This window comes from Abrus precatorius, unplaced genomic scaffold, assembly GCF_003935025.1.
Source record: "Abrus precatorius isolate BTA unplaced genomic scaffold, Abrus_2018 Scaffold5, whole genome shotgun sequence".
Classification (NCBI taxonomy): Eukaryota; Viridiplantae; Streptophyta; class Magnoliopsida; order Fabales; family Fabaceae; genus Abrus; species Abrus precatorius.
The window spans coordinates 6,993,327-7,017,377 of record NW_020874395.1 but is presented as its reverse complement, the minus strand read 5'-3'; the positions used below and the strand labels follow the sequence as shown (position 1 = coordinate 7,017,377).

The 24,051-nt window shown below is 38.1% G+C and overlaps 1 protein-coding gene across 1 annotated transcript; it reads right to left on the bottom strand.

Annotated features, from left to right (window-relative positions):
• Positions 1–407: 407 nt before the first annotated feature.
• On the bottom strand, positions 408–23,465 carry LOC113867483 (co-chaperone protein p23-2). The gene is made up of 6 exons (XM_027502844.1): positions 23,332–23,465; positions 22,829–23,012; positions 21,196–21,355; positions 1,498–1,526; positions 1,356–1,401; positions 408–535 (listed from the first exon to the last, which is right to left on the bottom strand). The coding sequence occupies exons 1-6, from the start codon at positions 23,334–23,336 to the stop codon at positions 504–506; spliced, it is 456 nt and encodes a 151-aa protein (XP_027358645.1). The 5' UTR covers positions 23,337–23,465; the 3' UTR covers positions 408–503.
• Positions 23,466–24,051: the final 586 nt, after the last annotated feature.

Sequence of the window (24,051 nt, the reverse complement as noted above, 5' to 3'; positions counted from 1 at the left end):
TTTATTTTTTTTATTTTTTATTTTTTGGTCGACAAATGAATAATTCGTCTAATCAAAGAGGTTTTACCAATCAAGAGTGGAGGAGTCACCTCCACAACATTTCGGAAAAAGAAAAGGGAAAGAAAGAAAAGATTAAGCTAAGTTTAATCCAGGAAAAATGAAATAAAAAGGGGAAAATGGCGTTTCTGGGTAAAGTTGCAACCTTGAAATGACAATACTCGTCAGAGTTGTATAATATCAAACAAGTTTTTTAAGAAAAATGTTAGATTATACTATGCAACCAACATTCCCATCAAAGAAACCTCTCACCAGAATTGGTCCCAAGTAATCACAAGATAAAGACCATGTTTTCAAAGCACAGTAGTCAGGTTCTATATACAAGATAGCCACAATCAAGTCACAATGCATCTTATCAAGTAGTCTATCCCTGAACCTATTTAAATAGTTCCCTATGATTCCATCTCAATGATGCTTCTTAAATCTGTTAGTACTGTAAAGAGTCACTATCCCCTAGCCTTTTCCAAGTCAGGAAGATCTGCAAATAAAGATCATTTATGTCAGGTATAAATAGGGAATAAGAGCACGACCAATACATAAACTGAGTATATCAAATAAATACATGAATAGCTTAAAAAAAATGCTTAATTGCACTTTTTGTTCTCGTATTTTAGCTTATGGTTAATTTTGATCTCCCTAATTAAAATTCCTCGTATTTAGTGTTCAAATTAAGTCCTCCACTTCAAAATTTTATGCAATAATTAAGAATATTATCATCATGTAATAAATCATTGATTCATACAAAATTTACAAAGAAAAAGTAATAAAATAATTAAATAAGAATAAAAAGGCTTTATTATATTCCATCTATTTTATTTAGTATTTTTATTTAAATATTTTTCTTTACAAATTTATATATATTAGTAACATGTCACACCTTCATTAGATTTTTATTAATTATGGAATAAAATTTTAGAGTGGGGAACTAAATTTGAACAATTGAAAAATTAGAGGGGCTAAATATGAATAATTAAAACTAAAAAGGACTAAAATTGCCCTTAGTTTAAAGTATAAGGACTAAAAATACAATTAAGTCTAAAAGAAAATAAAGCAGCCGTTAGATACTGCAACTACTAACGAAATTATCAATTGTGGGCAAAGATAGACTTTTCCTATAAATGAAAAACTAATCCTGATAGAGATACAGCTCAAGACATGCATGGCATGCGCATGGTATAATGACCATATACTGAGAAAGACTAAAGGATCTCATTGCGCATATTTTACCATAAAATTCCATATCAATAAGATATTGAAAGAATCACTATAATTAGAGAGATACAAGGGGGATCACTCACATAACATTCCTTCATCATCACTGCTTCCATCATCTTGACCAACAAACTGCAAAAGAACAAGATGCATTCGAAAACATAAGGCACCAGGATTGCGAAACTTAGAAACTCAATTTTACATGTGCTATCGAAAAAATAAATGTACCCGTGCATCATCGTCAGATACCAAATCAGCTGCAAAATGTCCAACAAAAACTTGATCAGACAAGTGAAATAGTATACTCACACAACTTTTTTTAGATTTTTGAACTGTAATCAACTAAACTAAAGTCCAACTTATACAAATAATAAAGCAAGGTTGTCCAACCAATCTGGCATGCAAGGGATCAAGATGCTATTAATTTAACTTTTTAGTGGAAATAAAAACAATTGAGAATTTGATTTTGGACCGAGCTGAATGCTGTTGTGTGATCTATGAGCGGATCTCACCTAGTGGGATAAGATTTGGTGGTTGTTATAGAGAAAAAACAATGGAAATGACTAACTCAGTGTTGATAGTCTCCCCCAGTCTCTATTTACACTATGAAAGAAAAGCACAGGCCAAAAGATATAAGTCTAGCACAATAAACTTGTACTGGATAAGACACTACTCGGTCATCATCACAAAAAAAGAAACCCGAATACCCCTTCAGCCTAGTACCAAGAAGAAGGGTACCCGAATACTCGTGGATGCATAGACTTATACACCCTCTTCAGCTCAGAAAATGAGGGACAACGCATTAAAGTAACGTATTTGGTGGTCCATGCCAACACTTCATACAATATATTACTCGGGCGCCCCTCTCTCAATAAGTTGAAAGTCATAGTATCTACTCCTCACCTCGCTATAAAGTTTCTTTCAGACAAAGGTAAAATCATAACCGTCCATGTAGATCAGAAGCTCATTAGGGAATACTATTTTGCAAATTTGTGCCTAAAGCCCTTGTCTAACCCGAATAGAGACGTCAATATAGTATCCCCTCAGTTAGGAGTAGAACTCTCAAACGTGGAACTCGATCCAAGAGTGGATGAGGGGTTTCGAGTTGAACCTGAATAAAAGAAACCCTACCAGTTCGGAAGAAGGCCCGAACAAGTTACATACCTAGGAGCCGGGTTATCACAGAACGAACAGCAAGTAATACAGAGGTTACTACTTGATCATGCCGAGTTGTTCGCATGGACAGCAGCAAATATGTCTGGAATAGATCCTAATTTCCTATGCCATCGACTATCAACATGTAAAGATGCCAAGCCAGTTGCCCAAAAAAGGAGAAAGATGGGAGGTGAGCGAGCCCGTGCTGTTTGGGATGAGACCGACAAGCTTTTAAAAGCCGATTTTATTCGGGGTACATTATTCGACCTGGTTAGCAAATGTCGTTATGGTTTAAAAAGCAAACGGAAAGTGGAGGATGTGTACTGACTTCACAGACCTAAACAAAGCATGTCCCAAAGATGCTTATCCTCTACCTAGTATAGATGCTTTGGTTGACAGAGTAGCGGGTCACAAGATGCTCAGTTTTCTTGATGCATACTCTGGGTATAACTAAATCCGGATGTACGAAGAAAAGACAGCATTCATCACCAATTTGGCAAATTTTTGTTATGAAGTTATGCCTTTTGACCTAAAGAATACTGGAGCAACCAACCAAAGGTTAATGGATAAAATCTTCACCAAACAGTTAGGAAAGTGTATGGAAGTATATGTGGATGACATGGTGATAAAATTCACAGCTCTTGACCACTACATAAGGCATTTAACTGAAGTGTTCACTAAAGCACGACAACACAGAATGCATTTTATTCCGAAAAAGTGCACATTTTGTATATTTCAGAGGAAAGTTGTTAGGTTTCATGCTTTTGAAAAAAGGAATTCAAGCAAACATGAACAAGTGTCAGGCAGTTATTGAGATGAGCAGTCCTCAAACTATCAAAGAAGTGCAAAAATTAACAGGCTGGAGCATATCATTATCTCATTTTCTCCCAAAATTAGCAGAGAAATCTCAGCCATTCACCAATCTCCTTAGAAAGGCACAAATTTAAATGGACCGAGGAGTGTGAAACTGCTTTCAAACAATCCAAGACCATCTTAGCAACATCGCCCATCCTGACCAAGCATAAAACTTTTATCTTGCGGTATCGGACAGGTGTCTGTATATTTCATCAACCGAACTGCATGATACCGAGACCCGATATCAATTAATGGAGAGAGCAGTCCTAGCATTGTTCCATTGGCACGACGACTCAGACACTACTTCCAGTGTCACAGAATAGTGGTTCAAACAAATAGTCCAATTGCAAAAGTGTTGCATAAGCAAGAATTAGCCGGACGGATGATGGCCTGAGCGGTCGAGTTGTCCTAATTTGACATCTGTTTCGAGGCACGCGGACCTCTCAAAGCCCAAATCCTCTCAGAATTCCTTAACGAATTTCATCCTCAAAGAATGCCTACTACCATGTGGAACTTACATGTTAACGGATTGTCAAAAATCTTCATGGTAGTGAGCAGGGGTCATCTTAGAGGGACCGAATAAAGTGACATTGGAACAATAAATACGATTCGACTTCAAGGCTTCCAACAATCCGGCTGAATATGAAGCGTTGTTTGTCGATCTCAAATTAGCAAAGGAGATCAGGGTAAGAAGAATTACATGTTGGACCGACTCCCTAGTGGTTGCCGAGCAAGTCAACGGTACGTATCAGGTTAAAGATCCCATCATATTGCAGTATTATCAAGAATTTAAAGGGCTGCACGACGAATTTAATAATCCAGCAAGAATGATCCAGCAAAAATGCTGGGACGACTCCAAAGTATGATCCAGCAAGAAATTAGCAAGCCGAGCATTTTTTATGAAGAACGTATGGAAATCGAAGGTACATCTAAGAATTGGATGATAGACATCATTCAATATCTTGCCGCTAATAAACTCCTAGACGATTAGGATCAAGCCAAACGCCTTAAGACAATGAAGAGCAAGCTAATTATGTCATGAGGCAAACCCACTCGGGAGGACGAACAATAGCAGCAAAGGTGCTAAGAACAGGCTATTATTGGCCGACACTGGCTAAGGAGTTTGTCCTTTTTATCAAAAAATATATTCCATGTCAACACACGGCCCACTCATACATCAATCTGCCGAGACTCTCCACTCCATTGCCCCACCTTGGCCTTTTGCTATGTGGGGAATGGCTGGACCCATTTCCCTTGGCCATAGGACAGTGTAAGTTCCTTCTGTTGTAGTTGATTATTTTACCAAATGAATTAAAGCTGAACCCCTCGCAACTATCACAGCAAATAATATACAGAAATTCACCTTGAGAAATATCATCACCCGTTTTGGAGTGCCATATGCCCTTGTTACCAATAATGGCCTCCAGTTCATGGATCGATGCTTCAATGAGTTTCTAGAAGGACTTCACATCAAGCACCAAGTCACTTTGGTCGAACACCCTCAAAGTAACGGTCAAGCCGAAGCAACAAACAAGGTTATCCTCTATGAACTCAAGACGCTTAGGCTCAACAAAAGGAGAATGGGCCGAAAACTACCTGAAATCCTCTGGACATATTGGTACACTCCCTAAACTACTACAACAGAAACATTTTTTAGGTTGACTTATGGAAATGAAGCCATGGTCCCAGTTGAAATTGGTGAACCCTCTTTCAGAGACACCATTTTGAAGAAAAGACGAAATTCAAGACCAGGCCATTATCGTGACTGAAGCAAGCAAAAGGGTGATTTCATGGAAGTATAATTCCAAACTCAAGCCAAGGCAGTTTCAAACTGGAGACCTAGTGTGGAGAGCAACCGGGGAGGTGCGCCATGACCGACAAGAAGGAAAACTTGCCGCCAATTGGGATGGACCTTTTTGGGTATTGACCAGTTTAAACAACACTTGAAACCCTTGAGGGAAAAGTTATACCGAGGACCTGGAATGCATCACCTCTTAAGCATTACTATAGCTAAGATTGTACTTTGTATAAATTCAGTGCACTCTTTTTTCTCGCTCAAGTTTTGTCCACTTAAAAGAACGTGAAATGAGATTTTTCCGAGAAGGTTTTTAACGAGAACTTCGTCAATAAAGATAGCTCTTTTTTCAAGACATGATTCTATTTTTATTATTCCCTCCCGAGCACCCCACTCGACTAGGATTGCATCTAATATTCCCTCCCGAGTGGCTCACTCAACTGAATATTCCTTCCCGAATACCTTGCTCGGCTAAGGTAAAATTTATATTTTACAAGTACCTATTCGACTCATCGGCAAACACACTTTGCTTGAATATCACTTCCATTGTATAACTTATTCAGCAAAGAATGTAATCACACACCCGCATTAATATGCTAATTTTCTATTTATATCGGCAAAATCTAGTGGTTATATCACTTAGATTAAAACAGCGTGATTATCTACACACAATCCTTATAATCAATTCGATTAAAATGTTATTTATCTGGGTCAAGTATTTATCAATATTTATTGGGCTAATTAATGAAGGACATCCACTACTGTTTACTTATTCGGATAAAAAAACATTAAGTTATCAATGCATTTTATTGTTACTAATTGGTTTAACTTGTTTATTTTGAAGCATCACTTTTTAAAATTACCGAACACAAAATGGCTAAAGAGCTTTACAAAAAGTAGGCGCTAATGGCCCAAGGATTACAAAATCAATAAAAATAAAAATGAAACCGTTTTTACTAACCCCTTCGTTCATGATCCTCCGCAGCAGCATCAACACGGTCATCACCATCTTCGTGTTGGGTAGTGGCCTCTTCAATAGGAATAGGCCAAGCTTGACAGGGAGCACAAGTGTCTGCTTCAATATCGTTGGCCACCTCGTCGTAACTCAGGAACTTCCTGTTGAAAAAGTCCTTCATCATGTCAAAGTATAAGGCAAATGGCACTTCAAAAAATTCCATAGCTTGCTTAATGGTGTGTTGAAAGCCTGCTTTGTGCTCGACAATTATTTTGTCTTGACACTCAGCCACAAAAGCCTTCATGTCAACATCGGCCTTCTCTTTATTTTGCCGCTCCCTCGCCAAGGCATCAGCAAGCTCCAAACCCTTTGACCTCTTGACTTCTTCAGCAACCAAAGCCCAGTTCTTAGCAGTGCAACTCAGTCGTCCAATATTTTGAGGTGCTCCTTCAACTAAGCCACCTCAACCTCCAGCTCCTTATTGGTATTGGCCAGATTTGACCGAACCTCCTCACTTTCTTCCAAGGCTCACTGGGATGCAAAAAATTGGTTCTTAACCTTTTCAAGCTGAAGTAAAGGTTCCGGAGTCAAGCTATGCACCATCACCATGGCTCGGGTTTGGAGCTCACAATACCATTCCCACTGAGACTTGTTATCCTGCTGATTTACAATAGTCCTCTCGTTTTTCGATAAAAGGTCAGGGGATACATGTTTGACGGCCTTGACCACTGGATGAACGACGAATTGCGTAGGGGAGCTGCTCGACCCAGTGGTAATACGCCCGAGGGACTCGGTGCAAGCGTGTTTTTTCTGGCAATCCTTCTCGAACTCTTTCCCCTTACCTCTATCTTTCCTTTTCTTTTGGTGCCCTTCGGCAAGGGGAAGGTCCTATAGAGGAGAGTGTGCTTTAGCCAACTCCAGTATTTGATCTATTTGAGGGTGTCGGTGCTGTTCAGCTAAAACCCCCTCAAGTGCTCAGCACCGCAATGCTTGCTTATAGTTTAGACCATACCCTCTTTGCACCATAATACCTGCACCAAAAACAAGGAGTCAAATCAATATAACATGGCCAGCAAAACAGAAACAAAAGTCACAAAGCATACCCTCTAAGTTCAAGTGGGGCTTACGAGATTTTAGCAAAAGGATAAGTGCTTAGGCGGGAAGTTCTCGAGGGAGAGATTTCAGGTAGTCTAGTGCCAATGACTCTTCTTGAGTAAGCATCTCTTCTGGATAGATATCGTACCGACGAAGTACTCGGGTCCAATGGAAGGGAAAAAAACGTCTAACTTCATTATCATAAGAGTATTTTTTACCAACAAGGTCAACAATTACTTTAAAGTATCCAATCTTGAAACCCTTAAAAGAAGAAGTACAAGGTTTGAACAAGGGCAGTTTGGCCTGCCTTATTAGTGACATCCACCTTGCTTTGTCTGAAGGTAGGATACAAAACAAATGGAGAAACAAACCTACACTAAGCTCAATATAATGAAATTTACACAGGATTCGGAACGCTTGCATCGCTGCCCACCCATTCGGATGCAGTTGCATGATAGTAACGTTTAAAACCCTTAATACACCCATTTGAAATTCATCAAAGGAAGTACTACTCCTAATTCCCTAAATATACATTCATATACAAAGGCATCAGTCATCCCGACACCATCACCTAAAAATACATATTTAGGGTTTACCGACTCATTGTCTCAACAAACCTTGACGGTTATTGGATAGGGATCCGAAGCATCCCATAAGGCTATATTACATTGATCTATAAAACCTTGCAGCTGCCTCTTTTGTTTGAAGCATGAGTAGTACGCGGTTACTTCCCCGTCTACCCACTTGTAACTAGGAATAGTACATGGTGAAAATTTGGAGCGTTCTCTCGAAAGGCTTGCATTTGGGAGTGACTCGTCTAATTTAGAGTCCACCCCTTCGGCATTAGACGACTCAATTTTGTCTCCTGAATTCCTAACAGTATTAGTTGCATCACCCACAACTCCGCCGCTTAATTGAGAAGAGATACCCCCTACCCCTTCGATCTCGACCACCTCACCCATTCCATCAACCGATTCGGTACCCGGTCCAAATTTATCCGACAAGGAATCCTCCTACTCCATTGAATTATCCATATCCACAAGATTAAGAGTAGAGAGACAAAGAAGGGTAACGGCGAAGCAAACTTACCTTAGAATTTAAAATGCAGAATACTAGAACGTTTTAGCAGAATATACCCCTCGGTGCAGAACAAAAAGCGTACATAATGCCTAGACCACAACCTTTTTATAAAACACAAAGCTTCGGGTATATGAACGGTCACCCCTCTTCTCAACTATTAGATCTCTTCTTAGATCAACGGCTATGAACATGTAACCTTTCATTTCAAAGCACGAACCACGATGAAACCCTAATTTGCTAAAGCCCTAATCTGCCAACTTGAAACTCTTACCTCTTCAGGCTTGGGGGGCAAGAGTGTACAAGATATTCGATCATTCTCACACAAACAAGAATCCGAATACTCCTTCAGCCTCACTAATAAACGAGTACCACACATCAAAATAAACAAGTTTTTGAAAGATTAATCCAAAGCCCCTACGTCATACCTCCTCGGGCTTGGGGGGCAAGTGTACTAGGTAAGACACTACTCGGTCATCATCACAAAAAAAGGAACCTGAATACCTCTCAGGCCTAGTACTAGGACAAAAGGTACCCACATCCTTTCAGCCTAACCTAAGGATGAACATCCTGCCAATCATATTAAAATAAATCAATAAGCTAATTAAAGATTAATAATCAAAAATCGATAAGGAAGAGATTAACTATCTAAGTAATCAGAAGGCTAAAACAGGGCTGAGTCATAAGCCCATTAAGCCCAATATCATGTCTATAAAAGGAAATTATGAAGTACAGGTAAAGTGATTTCACCATTGGAGTGCCTTTACAGGTGCCCTCCACCCACGTTACTACAAAGGAGAATCTAGAATATTCTATAAAGACGTCGTATCAGTGGACTAGAAGAGCGACTACAAAAGACGAGTGTATCCTTAACAGGAACAAAACTAATGGATATTCTCTAACACTCTCTCAAGCAAGACCATTAGTAAATGTTATTCATGCTCAACTTGTTACAAATATACTCTATTCTGTTGATGAAGATGTCTACAAGCTGCTCTCCGGTCCACACATGTTCAATAACAAGAAGCTCTTGTTGAATCTTCTCACTAGAACTGACAATCAGCCTGATACTGCCCAAAAGAGGCCCACAATTAAGCACATGTATAGGAGAAGTATAGGGGCAATGTGCATATTCAAAACCAGTCAGAAAGAGTGGGAACAACTGCCTAGCTAGTAGTGACATGAGACATGTCACAGCTCAAACCATTAGGAAGGGTGATTAAAGTGAGAGAAGTGTGAATGGGGTGAGGACTGAGGAGGCTGGAATTGGGCCTGGACTTGGCCTTGGGAGAGCAGAGCACTCTCAAATTACTCATTTCCTTTCTGATTTTCCATCTTGTAAACACTGCTATAGTTTCCTGTATTCTTTGACAGGAAATATCCATAAATAATACATCCCGGTTCTTTGGTTTTTCTTGAAGCATATCAGAAAGACAGAAACCAAACCCCGATTTTTTATTATGTTCAAAGGAATGCATTCCATCCAACATGGCCATACACCAACCATAACAAGACAGAACATCAGTCACAGGTGTGCAAATAGTGAGTCAAGAGAAGTTACAACTTTGAATGGAATTTGCAGAACTAGATAAAGTAGCATAAAAGAGAAAGAGAGCAATGACATTGGTACAACTATGCTTTTCAAAGAGGAATGGAAATCTATATTGGACAGTCTCAAAAAACCCAACATCTCAAGGAAAAGAAATTGTAGGAGATTAATCATGATGCCCCAAACCAGTAATGGTAACAATCGCAACAGGTTGGTTGTTTCACCAAAAATGGTGGTTGGGAAAAGGGGAAACAGGAAAGAGATGAGGTAAAAACACAGCAAAAATAGGATGTGTAGAAGTAGATGAAACGGAAGATGCAAGGTATAGATAAGTGATATACCAAGGGTGTGTGTGTGTAATGTTGAAAAACTGATTTTCCTACAGCCCAAATTTTTCAAAGCCATCAAATGTGTTGGGGAAGTCGTGTCAAAAATAAATCCAACAGTTTACTATGCATTGGAAAGGGTATCATGGTGGATAAATGGTAAATCAAACATGCTCCAAGTCATTGTTATTTGTTACGACTTGCAGTTAAAGAAGGAGATTGATAAGCCTTCATTTTTATTTAGGGTGTGTTCAACTAAACAACTTGATTGTGTATTCAATAAGCTCTTTACATGAGGGCTTATGCCATAATTTTAATCATTAAATTAATTAGAATAAACTGGAAAAAGCTTATTTTGATAAGTTATACCAAGAAGCTTATTCAAATAATTTAGACAGAACTTATAAGTCATAAGTTATTTATATATGTTCTTCCAAATGCCCCCTTATTCTAGAATTGAAAAATTTGGCTTTCATTGAATACTAAAAAAGAAGCATATTTTGGTGGTGATAAGACCATTGGAGATCCAATCTCAGCCCACAAGACTAACACAGTCATGCGTAAGCCTGGGTTAGCATTGATCACCCCAACACAGCCATATGAAGCTTTAATACAAACCATGTGCTTCACATTTTATGGGCCAACATGGTGTTAGACACCGGTAATCAGGCTAGGATAAATAAGAAAAACAATGAACCTTTTATTGATTGAACCCTAGGATTCTAATTAGAGATAACCAAAAATTACGGAAAGAGAAACAGAATACAAAGATGGCTCTTCGAGAGGCCAATACTCTCCAACAATAGTGATCTCTCTGATGCCTCCTACAGCTATCCCTCCCATTATTTAAAAGTGCATTAACCAACAGATTTCCCTACTAATATTCCTACTACTCTCCTAACTTCCCTAATTAACTTCCTATTATTACGGTTCTCACTCCTCCTATCTTATCTCTAACTAACTAATAAATCTTCCTTATCATTATCCCTTGCATCTCGCCTACCTTTCCTCTTATACACCCTGAATATAGGTGGTCTCCTATCAATACCCCCCCTAAAAGATTCACCTTGTCCTCAAGGTGGAAGTCAGGAAACTGATCCTGAATCTGTGCTGCTGATTCCTAACTGGTTTCATGTGCGGGTAGATCATGCCACCTGATGAGGACTTCCAAATCGTGCTGAGCAGTTTGGTGTGTCTCTAGAACCTTTGTTGGACGTACTTGCAGCTCATACTCCTCAGAGAGCATCGGTGGAAGTGGTTGGGGTGTGCAGTCAGACTTGAGACTCTTCTTGAGGACTGAAATATGGAAAACAGGGTGAATTTGAGAGCCCTCAGGAAGCTGGAGGCGAAAAGCTACTGAACTTAGCTTTTGAGTGATCTGATAAGGCCCGTAGAATCGAGGTCGCAGCTTCTCATTAGGTCGCCTGGCCAAAGATCTCAATCTATACGGCTGAATTGAATCTTCAAGTACACCTAGTCCCCTTCCTTCAACTCCACATACCTCCGCTTTTTATCAGCCATAACCTTCATAGTCTCCGAAGCCCGCAGCAAATTTTGCTTCAATTTCTCAAGCTGCTCATCTCAGTCTTTAGTTAACTTATTAATCTCCTCAATCTTAGAAGGTATAGTGGTGCCTTTTAACAACATAGGTGGGTCCTGCCCATAAAGTGCCTTAAAAGGCGTAGTCTTCGTTGAGGCACTATAATTTGAATAGAACCAAAACTCAGCCCACATTAGCCAATCTGGCCACCTTCGCGGGTTTGCCCCTGTCAAACAACGCAGATACACTTCTAAACACCTGTTGACTACTTCCGTTTGGCCATCGGTTTGTGGGCGGTAAGCGGTACTGAACTTCAATTGTGTCACGGCTAAGCGAAACAGCTCCTTCCAAAACTGGCTGAGAAAGATTTTATCCCTATCCGATACTATGGATGACGGGAAACCATGCAAACGAACCACCTCTTTTAGGAAAACTGCTGCAACCTGTTTCGCTGTAAAAGGATGACAGATGCCAATGAAATGAGCATATTTAGTTAACCGGTCGACCACTATGAATAGTGTCCATCCCTTTTGCCTTAGGGAGGCCCCCAATGAAATCCATTGATATATCTGTCCAACTGTGCTGGGGAATGGGTAGGGGCTGCAACAAGCCTGCAGGAGACAGCGTGTCATATTTATTATGTTGGCAAGAATCGCAACCAGCCACAAAATCCTGGATGTCACGTTTCATGCCCTCCCAATAAACCACATTGGCCAACCGCTTGTAGGTCCTAAAGAAACCAGAATGACCCCCAGTAGGAGAGCTATGAAATTCTGCTAGCAGATCTGGGATTCTAGGGGACTGTTTGGGTAACACTATTCTGCCTTTAAAATACAACCGATTCCCTTTAAGTTCATAACCAGGATGTGATTCTGAATGATGAAGCAAATCATGCAGAATTTTGCGCAGCTTCTCATCTCTGGATACCTCCTCGAAATCTGCTAAGACCTGCTGTACTCCTTCAGGCACCTCCTCTTCATTTGTTTGCTCCCTGATTAGCAGCGAATATTCCAGCCAATAGCCTTTCCCTTAGTTCTGCAGAGCCTTCTTGACTGATTTGAAGGAAGCTTTTCCTTTTGACAAGGTAGGATCACCACGTATTTTGCTCACTCCATTTTCTTGTTGAATTTCCAGCACCAGTTCTTGAAAATCTATGCTAATCTTCCCCAATCCCTCTAACCAAGCTAAACCCAACACCAGATCCACCCCTTTCAGATCAAACGGGTAGAAGTCCTGTTTAATCCAAACTCCCTGGAGCTGCATATCGAGCTGGCTGCACTTCCCTCTACACTTGATCTTCCTTCCATCACCCACCTCCACCATATAAGGATCTGTGTCCTCTATCTCCAACCCGAAATCGCATCACCAACTTCCTCGAAACAAAGTTGTGAGAGGCCCCACAATCAATTAGCACGATGACCTCCTTATCCTACAGCTTTCCTTAGAGTTTCCACGATTTCTTGGTTGTAAACCCATCCATGGAGTAGAAGGACAGCTGCATGGTTTGAAGTTGGCCGTCGTCCTCTCCCTGTGGGCCTTCGTTCTCATCTTGCCTCTCTTCCTCCTCCTCCGCCATGAGCATCACCCGTAGCTCCTTGTTCTTGCATGTGTGGTCAGGCCTGTACTTCTCATTGCAACGAAAACATAGGCCCTTCCGAAGCTTTTCCTGCAACTCAGGTCCATAAATCCTTCTTATTCCTCCAGAGTTTCCCCCAACAACATGTTTTGTGTCAACTTCTCCAGAAGTTCCTCGATTCTGCGCATTCGTGCATCCTAGGCCTTCTGACCCTTTGTCACTGTCTCGATCAATCTCTACATTGCTTCTACATGGGTCTCCATTCCTGTCCCTGAGGTACACGCTCTGGTTTTTCTTACAATATACATTTTGACGCAGCAGAATTCTTCCTACCCACAGCTCCAAAGATCAGAGCTCTGATACCAGTGTTGGACACTAGTAATTAGGCTAGGATAAATAAGAAAAACAATGAACCTTTTATTGATTGAACCCTATGATTCTAATTAGAGATAACCAGAAATTACGGAAAGAGAAACAGAATACAAAGATGGCTCTTCAAGAGGCCAATACTCTCCAACAATAGTGATCTCTCCAATGCCTCCCACTGCTCTCCCTCCCATTATTTAAAAGTGTATTAACCAACAGATTTCCCTACTAATATTCCTGCTACTATCCTAACTTCCCTAATTAACTTCCTATTATTACGGTTCTCACTCCTCCTATCTTATCTCTAACTAACTAATAAATCTTCCTTATCATTATCCCTTGCATCTCGCCTACCTTTCCTCTTATACACCCATGGTCAGGTTGAATTTCCACATGGCCATGTTAGCTTCGATGTGAGCTAGGCAAAATTAACCTTCAGGCCTGCACAAGCACAACCTACAATAGGTTCATCATTGCACTGAGTGACCAAAAATCAAACAAGAATTAGTCAATGACAACTGCAATACGAATAATACAAGGGAACACAGGACATGACTAATGGATTAGTAGTGTTATTGGAGATGAAACTTTGATTGCACTTATGGTCCTTCTAGGTTGTACTATGTATAATTTTAGTCCCTTAAGCTTTTTGCATACTAATTAAGTCCCTCTACTTTTAAAATTTAACTAATATACTCTCCTGTAGATTTTCTTCAATCTAAAACTCCTAAATTATTAATTTCTAGTCAATTATTTAGGGAGATTGTAATCATATTAGAATATAAAATAATATTAAAAGGTTAGAGGTAATAAATTAAGGTTTGAAGAGGAGAAATTATTAACTTCTTATTTTGGAGAAATTTGACATTTTATTTGGTTAGTTTTAAATAGTAAACAATTTATTGTTTAATTTGCAAAATTTGAGTGAAAAATAAGAATTTAAGAGTTTAAGTAAAAAAATGATAGACTAAATTTTAAAAAATAGAACTTATTTAGCAAAAAATTTTGAGAGACTAAAATTACGCATAGTAGAAACTTGAGGGAACAAAAAATACAATTAAGTTTTAAGAGAACTAGCTTTAGGGAGTTTGTTGGAAGTGAAAGCAAACATATTGAATTTATAAGAATTTGATGGACAAAATAATAGAGAAAATATATCTCTTCAACAGGTATCTAAATAATTACGAAGTAAACATTGATTTGATACTCCTATTTCTACTAATATACCAAGTACTCAGTTCAATACCAGTACAATCCATCTCAGTAATACTACTAACACAATAAGACTTGTAAAAATATTATAATGCTAATATTATAAAGAACAAAAGTTAGATGTAGTTCTTTATATGTTGATGATATTGTTTACCAATCAAAATTGGAGTTTTACCTCAATAATATGCGATAAAATTAAATGTAAATTATTTATTAATAAAACTCTAATTTTGATTGGTAAATACTACTAATAGAACCTAAATACAGCACATAATTTTCCTCTTATAATTTCCCTGGGAAGATTTTTAACAAAGCACATTATAAATAAAATACTTTTATAGCTACTCGATTATCTTGAATCATTTCTTAAAATTCCTTCCCAAATACTTTTACTTGGCCAAGGTTGAATTAATTAATTCCCTCCCGAGTACCCTCACTCAGCCAAGGATGAATCATTTATTAAAATTCCTTCCCAAGTACTTCTACTTGACTAAGGTTAAATTAATTAATTCCCTCTCAAGTACTCTCACTCGGCCATGGATGAATCATTTATTAAAATTCCCTTCAAGTACTTCTACTTGGTCAAGGTTAAATTAATTAATTCCCTCCCGAGTACCCTCACTCGGCTAAGGATGAATCATTTATTAAAATTCCCTCCTAAGTACTCTTACTTGGCCAAGATTGAATTAATTAATTCTCTCCCGAGTACCCTTACTCGATCAAGGATGAATCATTTATTAAAATTTCTCTCCCAAGTACTTCTACTTGGTTAAAGTTAAATTAATTATTTCCCTCCCAAACATCCCTACTCAGTCAAAGATGAACAAAGAGTACCCTCCCGAGTACCCTCCCGAGTACCCTTGTTCGGTCAAGGATGTATTAAATATTCAATAATCCCGAATACCTCTGTTCGGTAAACGACGAATCAATTATTATATATACCTTACCTAATTGGTTGAAGTCATTGTTCTTCATAAATATATTAGTAGTCGGTTAATAATACGACAAGCAATGAACAGAAAAATTTGATATTCATTTGTCAAAAGCATTACAAAATTTGGGCACTATCGGCCCAGGAATAAACAAAGAAAAATAAAAAGAAGACTCTCTAATTTCCCCCCTCTCCGACATCAAGACTAGGGGCATTATCAGTTGTTGGAATTCGGTTGGGGGGCCTCGGCATCTGGTTCTACGTCATCGTTCACTTCATCATATGGTAAGAACCTTCCGCCGAAAAAGTCTTTGGTCAAATCAAAATGGAAATCGGCTGGCACTTGACAAAATTTGTAGCATTGGCATACGGCATGATTAAATCTGGTTTCATGTTCGACAACTATCTTGTCGCAACATTGGTCAGAAAATGCCTTCATCTCGACCTCAGCTCTTTGCCTTTCACGAGCCAGAGCTTCTTCCATTTCCAGAGACTTCGCCCTTAAAGCCTCCTCCATCTTCGCTTGCTTAGCCCTTAGAGCCTTCTCAGTGCTCTGAAGCCGACGCTCTGTCATATTGTAATGTTCCTTAATTTGAGCAACCTCGATCTCCAGAGCCTTGTTGGTCTCGGCAAGGGCGGACTGGGCCTCTTCACACTCTTGCTTAGCCCTTTGAACCTTCTCCAACTCTAGCATGGGCTCCAAAGCCAGCCTTCGGAGCATCACCATGGCTCGGGCTTGAAGCTCTGCATAGCATTGCCACAAAGACTTGTGGCTCAGGTCATTGATAATATCCCTCCCCACATCAGAAAGTAAGTCCGGGGCCACCACCAGTCCAGCATGAACCCTGTTGGCCAAGAAGGAGTCAGATAACACCGCCAGGGCGGTCACAGAATTTGAAGAGCTACAGGCCCCAGCCATTCCAACAACTCGGGCATGTTTGCGTATCCCGTCAACACCAGTCAGCCCAACCGAGTGGAAGTGCTTCCTTTTTCTCTCCTTCTCGCCTTCTTTTTCCTTGCCCTTGTCCTTACGCTTTTTTGGCTAGCCTTCAGCGAGGACAAAGTCTCGGGGAGGAGAGCGAAGCTCGGTTACCTCTGGGACATTGTCGAGTTGGGGATGGCGATGCTCTTCAGCTGACACGTCACTTGGAGTTCGCCTTCTCAAACCGTGACGATAGGTCAGCATGTTTACCCCCTTTTGAGCCATTAAACCTACAACAAAAGTAAAAAGTTAAATCAATACAACTTGATTCAAAAACTAAGCTATAAAAACGAACCATACCATCCATATCCAGACATGGATGAGGGAACTTCTGTAAGAGGATGAGGGCTCAAGCAAGAAGCTCTTGGGGAAGAGACTTTAAGTATTCCAGGGCCGACACCTTTTCAACCGACAACATGTCCTCGGGTAAAACGTCATACCGACGAGGTACCCGAGTCCAGTGGAAGGGGAAAAGTGGATTGCCTTCACTATCAAAAAAGTATTTTCTACCTATGGAGTGCACGGTTACCTTGGAAGTAACCAGTCTTAAAACCCTTAAAAGATGAAGCATAAAGCTTGAATAATGGCAATTCAGGTTGCCTTATTAAGAATACCCACCTAGTTAAATCTGAAGGACGAGTACAAAAGAAATGAAATAAACTTACAGTAGGTTCTATATAATGAAATTTATATAAGATTCTAAAGGCTTATATAACCGTCCACCGATTCGGATGGAGTTATGTCGACGCTACATTCAAAACCCTCATTACTCCCATTTAGAAGTCGTCAAAGGGTAGCCTTATACCTAATTCTCTAAACATATACTCGTATACAAAGAAGGTGTCGGCCATTCCGACACCCCCTAAAAAGACAAAATCAGGGTTCTCAGTTTCATCCCCTAGGCATGTACTGAGAATTATGGGGTATGGATTTGTACCCTCCCACAGTGAAATGTCATAATGGTCTACAAAAAGTTGAAGACTCCTATTTTTCCTAAAGTGGGAGAAGTAGGCGGCCACTTCATTGTGAACTCACTCATATCTGGGAATCATATAGAGAGAAAATACTGGTCTTTTCCTAGGAGGACAAATACTTGGAAGGAGTTCGGTAGATTCAGAGTCAGTAGCATTCTCTAACTTGGACTGTTGCTACATCTTCAATCCCTACTCGGCATTGAAGAAACTCCAGCACCCCTTTCGGTTTCATCTACAACTTCTACTTCGACAGTAGTCGGCCTCGAAGCATTTGATAAGGAATCCTCCCACTCAATGGAATCGGCCATGAAGAAGAGTTTAAAAGTGAAAGGTAAGATTAAACTGAACGTACCTTGAAGTAATTTGTTCAGAGGAAAAGAAGAAAGAACTCTTGACAACCAAACACTTGAATGTCTCTCGGTTTAGAGCAATAATAGATACCTCTCGATTCATAGCAAAAGTGACAAATGAAGCCTGGACCACCACGTATTTATAAAACCAAAGGAGTCGAGCATACGAAGCGTCACACCTCTTCCTAACCGTCAGATTTTTCCCAGATCTACGGATGTGATTGCGCACCCTTTCATTTCAGAGGCATATAAAACGAGGAAACCTTAAATGAAAAAATATCTCTGTCACCCTTTCGCTTCATATCATTATTCATATTATTTTTCTATTTTTTATTTTTTAGCTAAATATGTATTCGGTTCGTGTCTCCTCGTTATATTTATCTCTCCATTAAACTGAATACCTCTTCGGTCTTGCTCACCTTTTCACCACAACCGAATACCCCTCTTGGTACTCTTAACACTTGACTTAAAACCGACTACCTCCTCGGTCTACTTAACTCTCCATTACAACTAAGTACTCCCTCCGTACTCTTATCTCTTAACTGAAACAGAATACCCTTTTGTCAACATGCCATGTGTAAGTATATTATTAAAGCCCTCGCATCGTATCTCTTTGGGCTTGGGGAGCTAGTGTACCGGATAAGACAGTACTCGATCTTACCTACAAAAAAAGGGAACCGAGTACCCCCTCGGTCAGGACAAGCCGAATACCCTTTCAGCCAGGATTAAAGATAATTAATCCAATTAAAGGTAACAACCAAATTATTAATCCTCTCTAATTAAAGGGCCAAAACCAGGCTAACTTAGCAAGCCCATTAGCCCATAATACTGCCTATAAAAGGAAGGTAAGAAATACAAGTAAAGGGTTAACTTTTCAATATTAAATAGTATTTATTTCTCAGAACAGAATCCTGACTTCAGCATCGGAGTGCCTTTTGCAGATACACTCCACACATCAAGCCACGTCAGCAACGGTCAGAAAGACTAGTGTCCCCCTAGCAGAAACAAAAAATATTCTAACGAATTTTTAGAAATAATAAAATTTCAAAATATACAAATTTATTAAGTTTATTTTATAATTGAAATTTTTTAAAATTGTCTTAAAAAATATAATTAACTTTTATCTAATATACATTTTTTAGAATTTATAATTTTTAAGTTATGTTTAATTAAAGTAAAGTATGTAATTTAGATGTTAATTTTTTATGTATATTATTTTTTATGCTTTTATATATATATATATGTGTGTGTGTGTGTGTGTATGTGTTTAAGTATAGTTTTACCTATTTAGTAGGATCCTACGATCTATTTTACAACGATTTACGATTTTTGACCCTCTTTCCGATCATAGGTAAGATCCCGATCTTGACAACATTGCTCATAGGAACTATAGCCAAGAAAACATGAATTGATGCCATCTTCACCACTGGAGAGAAAGTATCACTATAGTCTACACAATACACTTGTATACAGTGACAGATATAAGGGGGGCAAGGTGGGGCTTGGGCCCCCCTCTTATAATTTTTCTTCCAGTACTATGTATATATGTATATATAATATTATATTTGTTTGTTATATTACCACTAGTATGGCCTCACTCCTCTCAGAATGAAAAACATTAGTATTGACTTTAAGAAATTAATAAAAAATTAGCTATTTGAGTACAATTCTCCTTGGCTCACCAACGTATCACACTCAACAACATTACTATATTAGTTCACTCTTTGCCTTTTGTATTAGGAGTTGAACTTGAAAACTTCTCCAATAAGCCAAGTGAAAATCTCATTTTTTAAAAATTTTCTTTTAATTTCTATCATCAGTGCTTATCACATTTCAAGTTTTTTTTCCAACTCCAAGCAATAGCGTCTCAGCGAGACAGACAAGAGTGGTTGTGTCTCCACTCTTGCAATAACTCAGCCCCCCCTTTGAATGGTTTCTAGATCCGTCACTACTTGTATATATCATTTTGCCACGGGATGAGCTTTTAGTCAATCCACTTTCCCATTAGGGCCACTTTTGACATTATAAACCATTACACCCACCTACAACCAACAATAGATTTTCCAAAAGGGGGTGCAACAAGTGTCCAAGTTGGTTAGACTCTAACACTTGCATCTCATCAATCATTATTTGTCGCCACCTTGGGTGGGATATTTGCTTCTACAATTGATTTAGGAACGGATATAGAATAAAACGTAGAAACAAATACACAGTAGGAACAATACAAACAATGGTTAAGAAACAAAACTATAGTGGATAGTTTACCATTCTGAGAAGCAATGGGCTGATCATTAGCAATAAGGGAATCCAAAGCAGGAGACAAAATTGGGGCAGAAGCTGAATCACTGGCTTCTGCAGCAGGGATAATATCAAGTACAACTGAATGCGTGTCATTTGTACATGATGCCAAAATGACATAAAGGGGGAGACTTGGCATGGATGGTCCCATGGTGAGCAAAAAAGAGGTATTTTGCACCTTTTGATCAGTAGAGGGACAAAACATATCCAGGAGGGGCTAACAAGTTCAACAGGACCAGCAGTGACGTCAACATACTACAGGAAGGGGATGTGTGGTACATGCATGCCAGCGACATCTGAGACAAATGCTAGTGGCAGTGCATGGAATAGGGTCTGACAGAGGAACTTCTGTCAATGGCCAGATTGGCCACCTCTGAGGTAGACTGAAGTGGCTCTGGTCAACAATTACACAATTGGGTCAGCCCCTTTGTTGGCACTTGGCAGCTGAGAGAGAACTAGGGTTCTGATATAATAATAACTACTAAAAGAACCAGAATGCTCTGAATACCAACTTGAATCTGAATAATGTGTGTTTCATTGATTAAGAGAGCTGTACATTGTTTATATACAAGAGGATTAATGGTTTAAAAGTATGTCAGTTAACCCCAAGCTAATGAATAAAAGATTTTGTGAATGCTCACATGACTTAAAGGTGAAAACTAAACTATCATCATTTTACAAAATTTAGGATCTTCAGTATCATAATGGAAATGTTTCTCTTTCCTGTCAAAAACTCGAACAAAATTGCAAGAGGGATAATTCTTAAAACTAACATCTAACATCTAGAAATCACATGGATGGGCACAGAAATATAAATTTTCAGATTTAATTAGAGTGAATTTTAAAATGTCAATCTCAAAATTCCAGCTTTTAAATTAACAGAAGCTTACAAGTTGTCTCTTCGTCATCCTCATCACACCATCTGTTCCAATCAACCTTCAGGTATGGAGCCGGTTTCTCTTCAGACTTCAGGAGCCTCTTCCACCAACCTTTTTCTCCTTTCTGAATTGAGCATAGTATGTTTCTTAAGCCAGATTTAGTTTTACAACCCTACATAGTACCACCATAATGACAAATTTATGAATAAGACCATCAAACTTTTCCAAAAATTTGATACAGAAAAGAAATTGAAAAAATAGTTAACCTGGAAGAGGCAAAGACCAGAACAGTTGGCATTCACATTCCATAAAGAAATTTATTTTACCACAAGATCTCTAATTTGTGGGATAATATTTGAGTAGTTTTCAGTTTTCACATTTTATTCAACTACTATAGAACATTAAACAAGAACACTATTGAAACACAAATATATTGCACATTTCATAAATGCGTCATATAGAAATAAATCCCACACGCTATTTATCAGCAGGTTTGATTATTTTTCTTGAATAACATATCATGCTTCAGAGGGTGCTAAATAAACCATGTGTAGCGTAAATAACCATTTACTTGAGAGAGCAATAAAGACTCAACAAAAAACAGCAATTGTGGCCAGAGCTATAGCCATTAAACCATAAAGAAATAAGTGATAACAGAAAAAAGCAACAATGTGATAAAGCAGATGATTAGAGGACGATAAGAGAAGGAAGCAAAGATTAGTTTTCCACTGGAATTATTGACAAAATTTTGGGTGATATTAGTGCACAGCAAAAATCATGAGACAGTAATCAATGACATAGTATTATGTCACTTTTCATAAAAATAAATAGCTAAAAATGCTTAGGTTGTAAATAATTCTTCTTCCTCTATTGTCACATTTAAAAGCTTAAGTTGTTCGGTGAAGGCACAAAAGTAGTTTAATATCTTTAATATTCTATAACTTTAGTACTTGACAATGTTAACTGAAAAGTACAATATATAGTGTACATATACTTGCACACAATAATGCGGGGGAAATATTCAAATCTCGTCAACAGCAAGGGTTGACAGACCTTAGTTTCATGTTAAAAATAATAATAAGAATATGCATACTCAGGGATTGTATTCAGGCTTTACAGGCTTTACATAAAGTCAAGTGAATTAACAGAAAATATTCATTGTAGACCAAATTAGAATAGTGAAACTATAAAATTTGTGGTGGGGTTAGATAATGGTAGGTTGAAAAAGTTTTTACAGAACAAGATTAGAAAGAATCATGTCATCCACTACTGTTTAGCAAATATAACATCAACTTCAAACCATCCAGATAAACACATATGCCAAACAATCCAAACGGGTAAGGAGAGCACCATTCCTTGTGGTCCAAATGGTTAAAGTAGTATCTAAAACAGAATAGTATTCAATGGACAAAAAGAAAAGGAGAGATCATTCATGTGAAGGCTCCAAAGTCCAAATAATTGTAATTAGAAAACCATATAACCGGCTCCAAATCCACCAAATTTCAGTCTAGTCCTCGTCGTCACCCTTATACAAACAACAAAACATAATTTCACACAAAGCAAACACAGAATCAAACAACAGCAATGCAATATCTCTATGTCATGAGAAAGTAAAACCAAAATCAAGAGCTCTGAGCTCACTCACCTCAGGTTCAATGGATCCATATAGTTCTAAGCTAAAGCTATAAGATTCATCTTGAACTCCAGAAGCAGAGAAACTAAACAAACCCTGAGGCTCACACTTCACAGAAACATCCTTGGCATCAGGTAGAGCAACAGTAAGGTAAACCCTATCAGAACGCTGTGCCCACAGAACTTCAGGATGCCGACTAATAACACAAAATAAAACAAAAAACAAAGCAATTTTCAATGCCATGATAAATAAACAAACAAAGGAGTGGACATTCCGCAGAATATTAAACTCTTCCAAGTTACCAACAAATGGGACAATAATATTCCAAAAATCTCACCAAAGATGGGATTTTGATGTTGGAAACAAATGTGGCAAAGGCTACAAAGAAATGGGGTGGTGATAAAATTAAGTGATCTTGCAAGTAATAAAGTTTTCTTTCTTCTTTAACAAAACTTAGAAAAGCTTTAAGATTTAACTAGTAAGTTGAAGAGATGGGGAAAAAAATAAACAAGAACCTCATTTGCTGAGTGAGAAGGAAGATGGCGAATGCTATGTGTTTGGAAGAAGATGACAGTGATGCCTTCAAGAGACAACGTCAAGCTTTGTTCTTGGCGTCTTTGTTGTTTCGTTACTTCTCTCTGCCAACCTAAGTTTTTATTTTTTTAACAGGGTTTTTTTTTAACTTATTCTTATTCTGTATTGCGTATTTTTTTATTATTTTTTGTCAGGATTTTAGTTGAGTCGAGATAATAAAAATTTAAATTAAAAATTATATATAACTTTTTATCGTGTTTAATAAATTATTTTTTTTTATAAATGCATAAACTTTAATTTTTTTATTTTATAATATGTACTCTTTTTTTTGTAAGAGATAAATCTGTGTTATCCTTTAAAATGTTTTAATATAAAAAAAAGAAATATATATAAGTTTTTATAATAATAAATATAAATATAAATATATCTTATATTAATAATATTTAAAATAATATAGATACAGTAGGCCTTATTTTGTTAAACTTCATTATCTCTTATAATCAATATTAATTATATTTTAGACTAACAATTTTTTATACACGTATATTAACTATATTATATTTAAAATTTATTAAAAATTACTAATGAAAGTTAATTCAAATGGCAAGCGACTCAGTATCGTTTAAATAAAATTTTATATTTGAGTCTTTATATCAACCACATTAAGGTGTGTGACCAGAGTCGAAACCAGATTAAACTAA

Excerpts from the sequence above, each read along its gene's own strand:
- LOC113867483 (XM_027502844.1), bottom strand. Across the intron at positions 21,356-22,828 it reads ATGGATCCATTGAACCTGAG|GGTTGTAAAACTAAATCTGG; the intron begins GTGAGTGAGCTC and ends GGTACTATGTAG. Across the intron at positions 1,527-21,195 it reads GGATGACGAAGAGACAACTT|CTGATTTGGTATCTGACGAT; the intron begins GTAAGCTTCTGT and ends GACATTTTGCAG.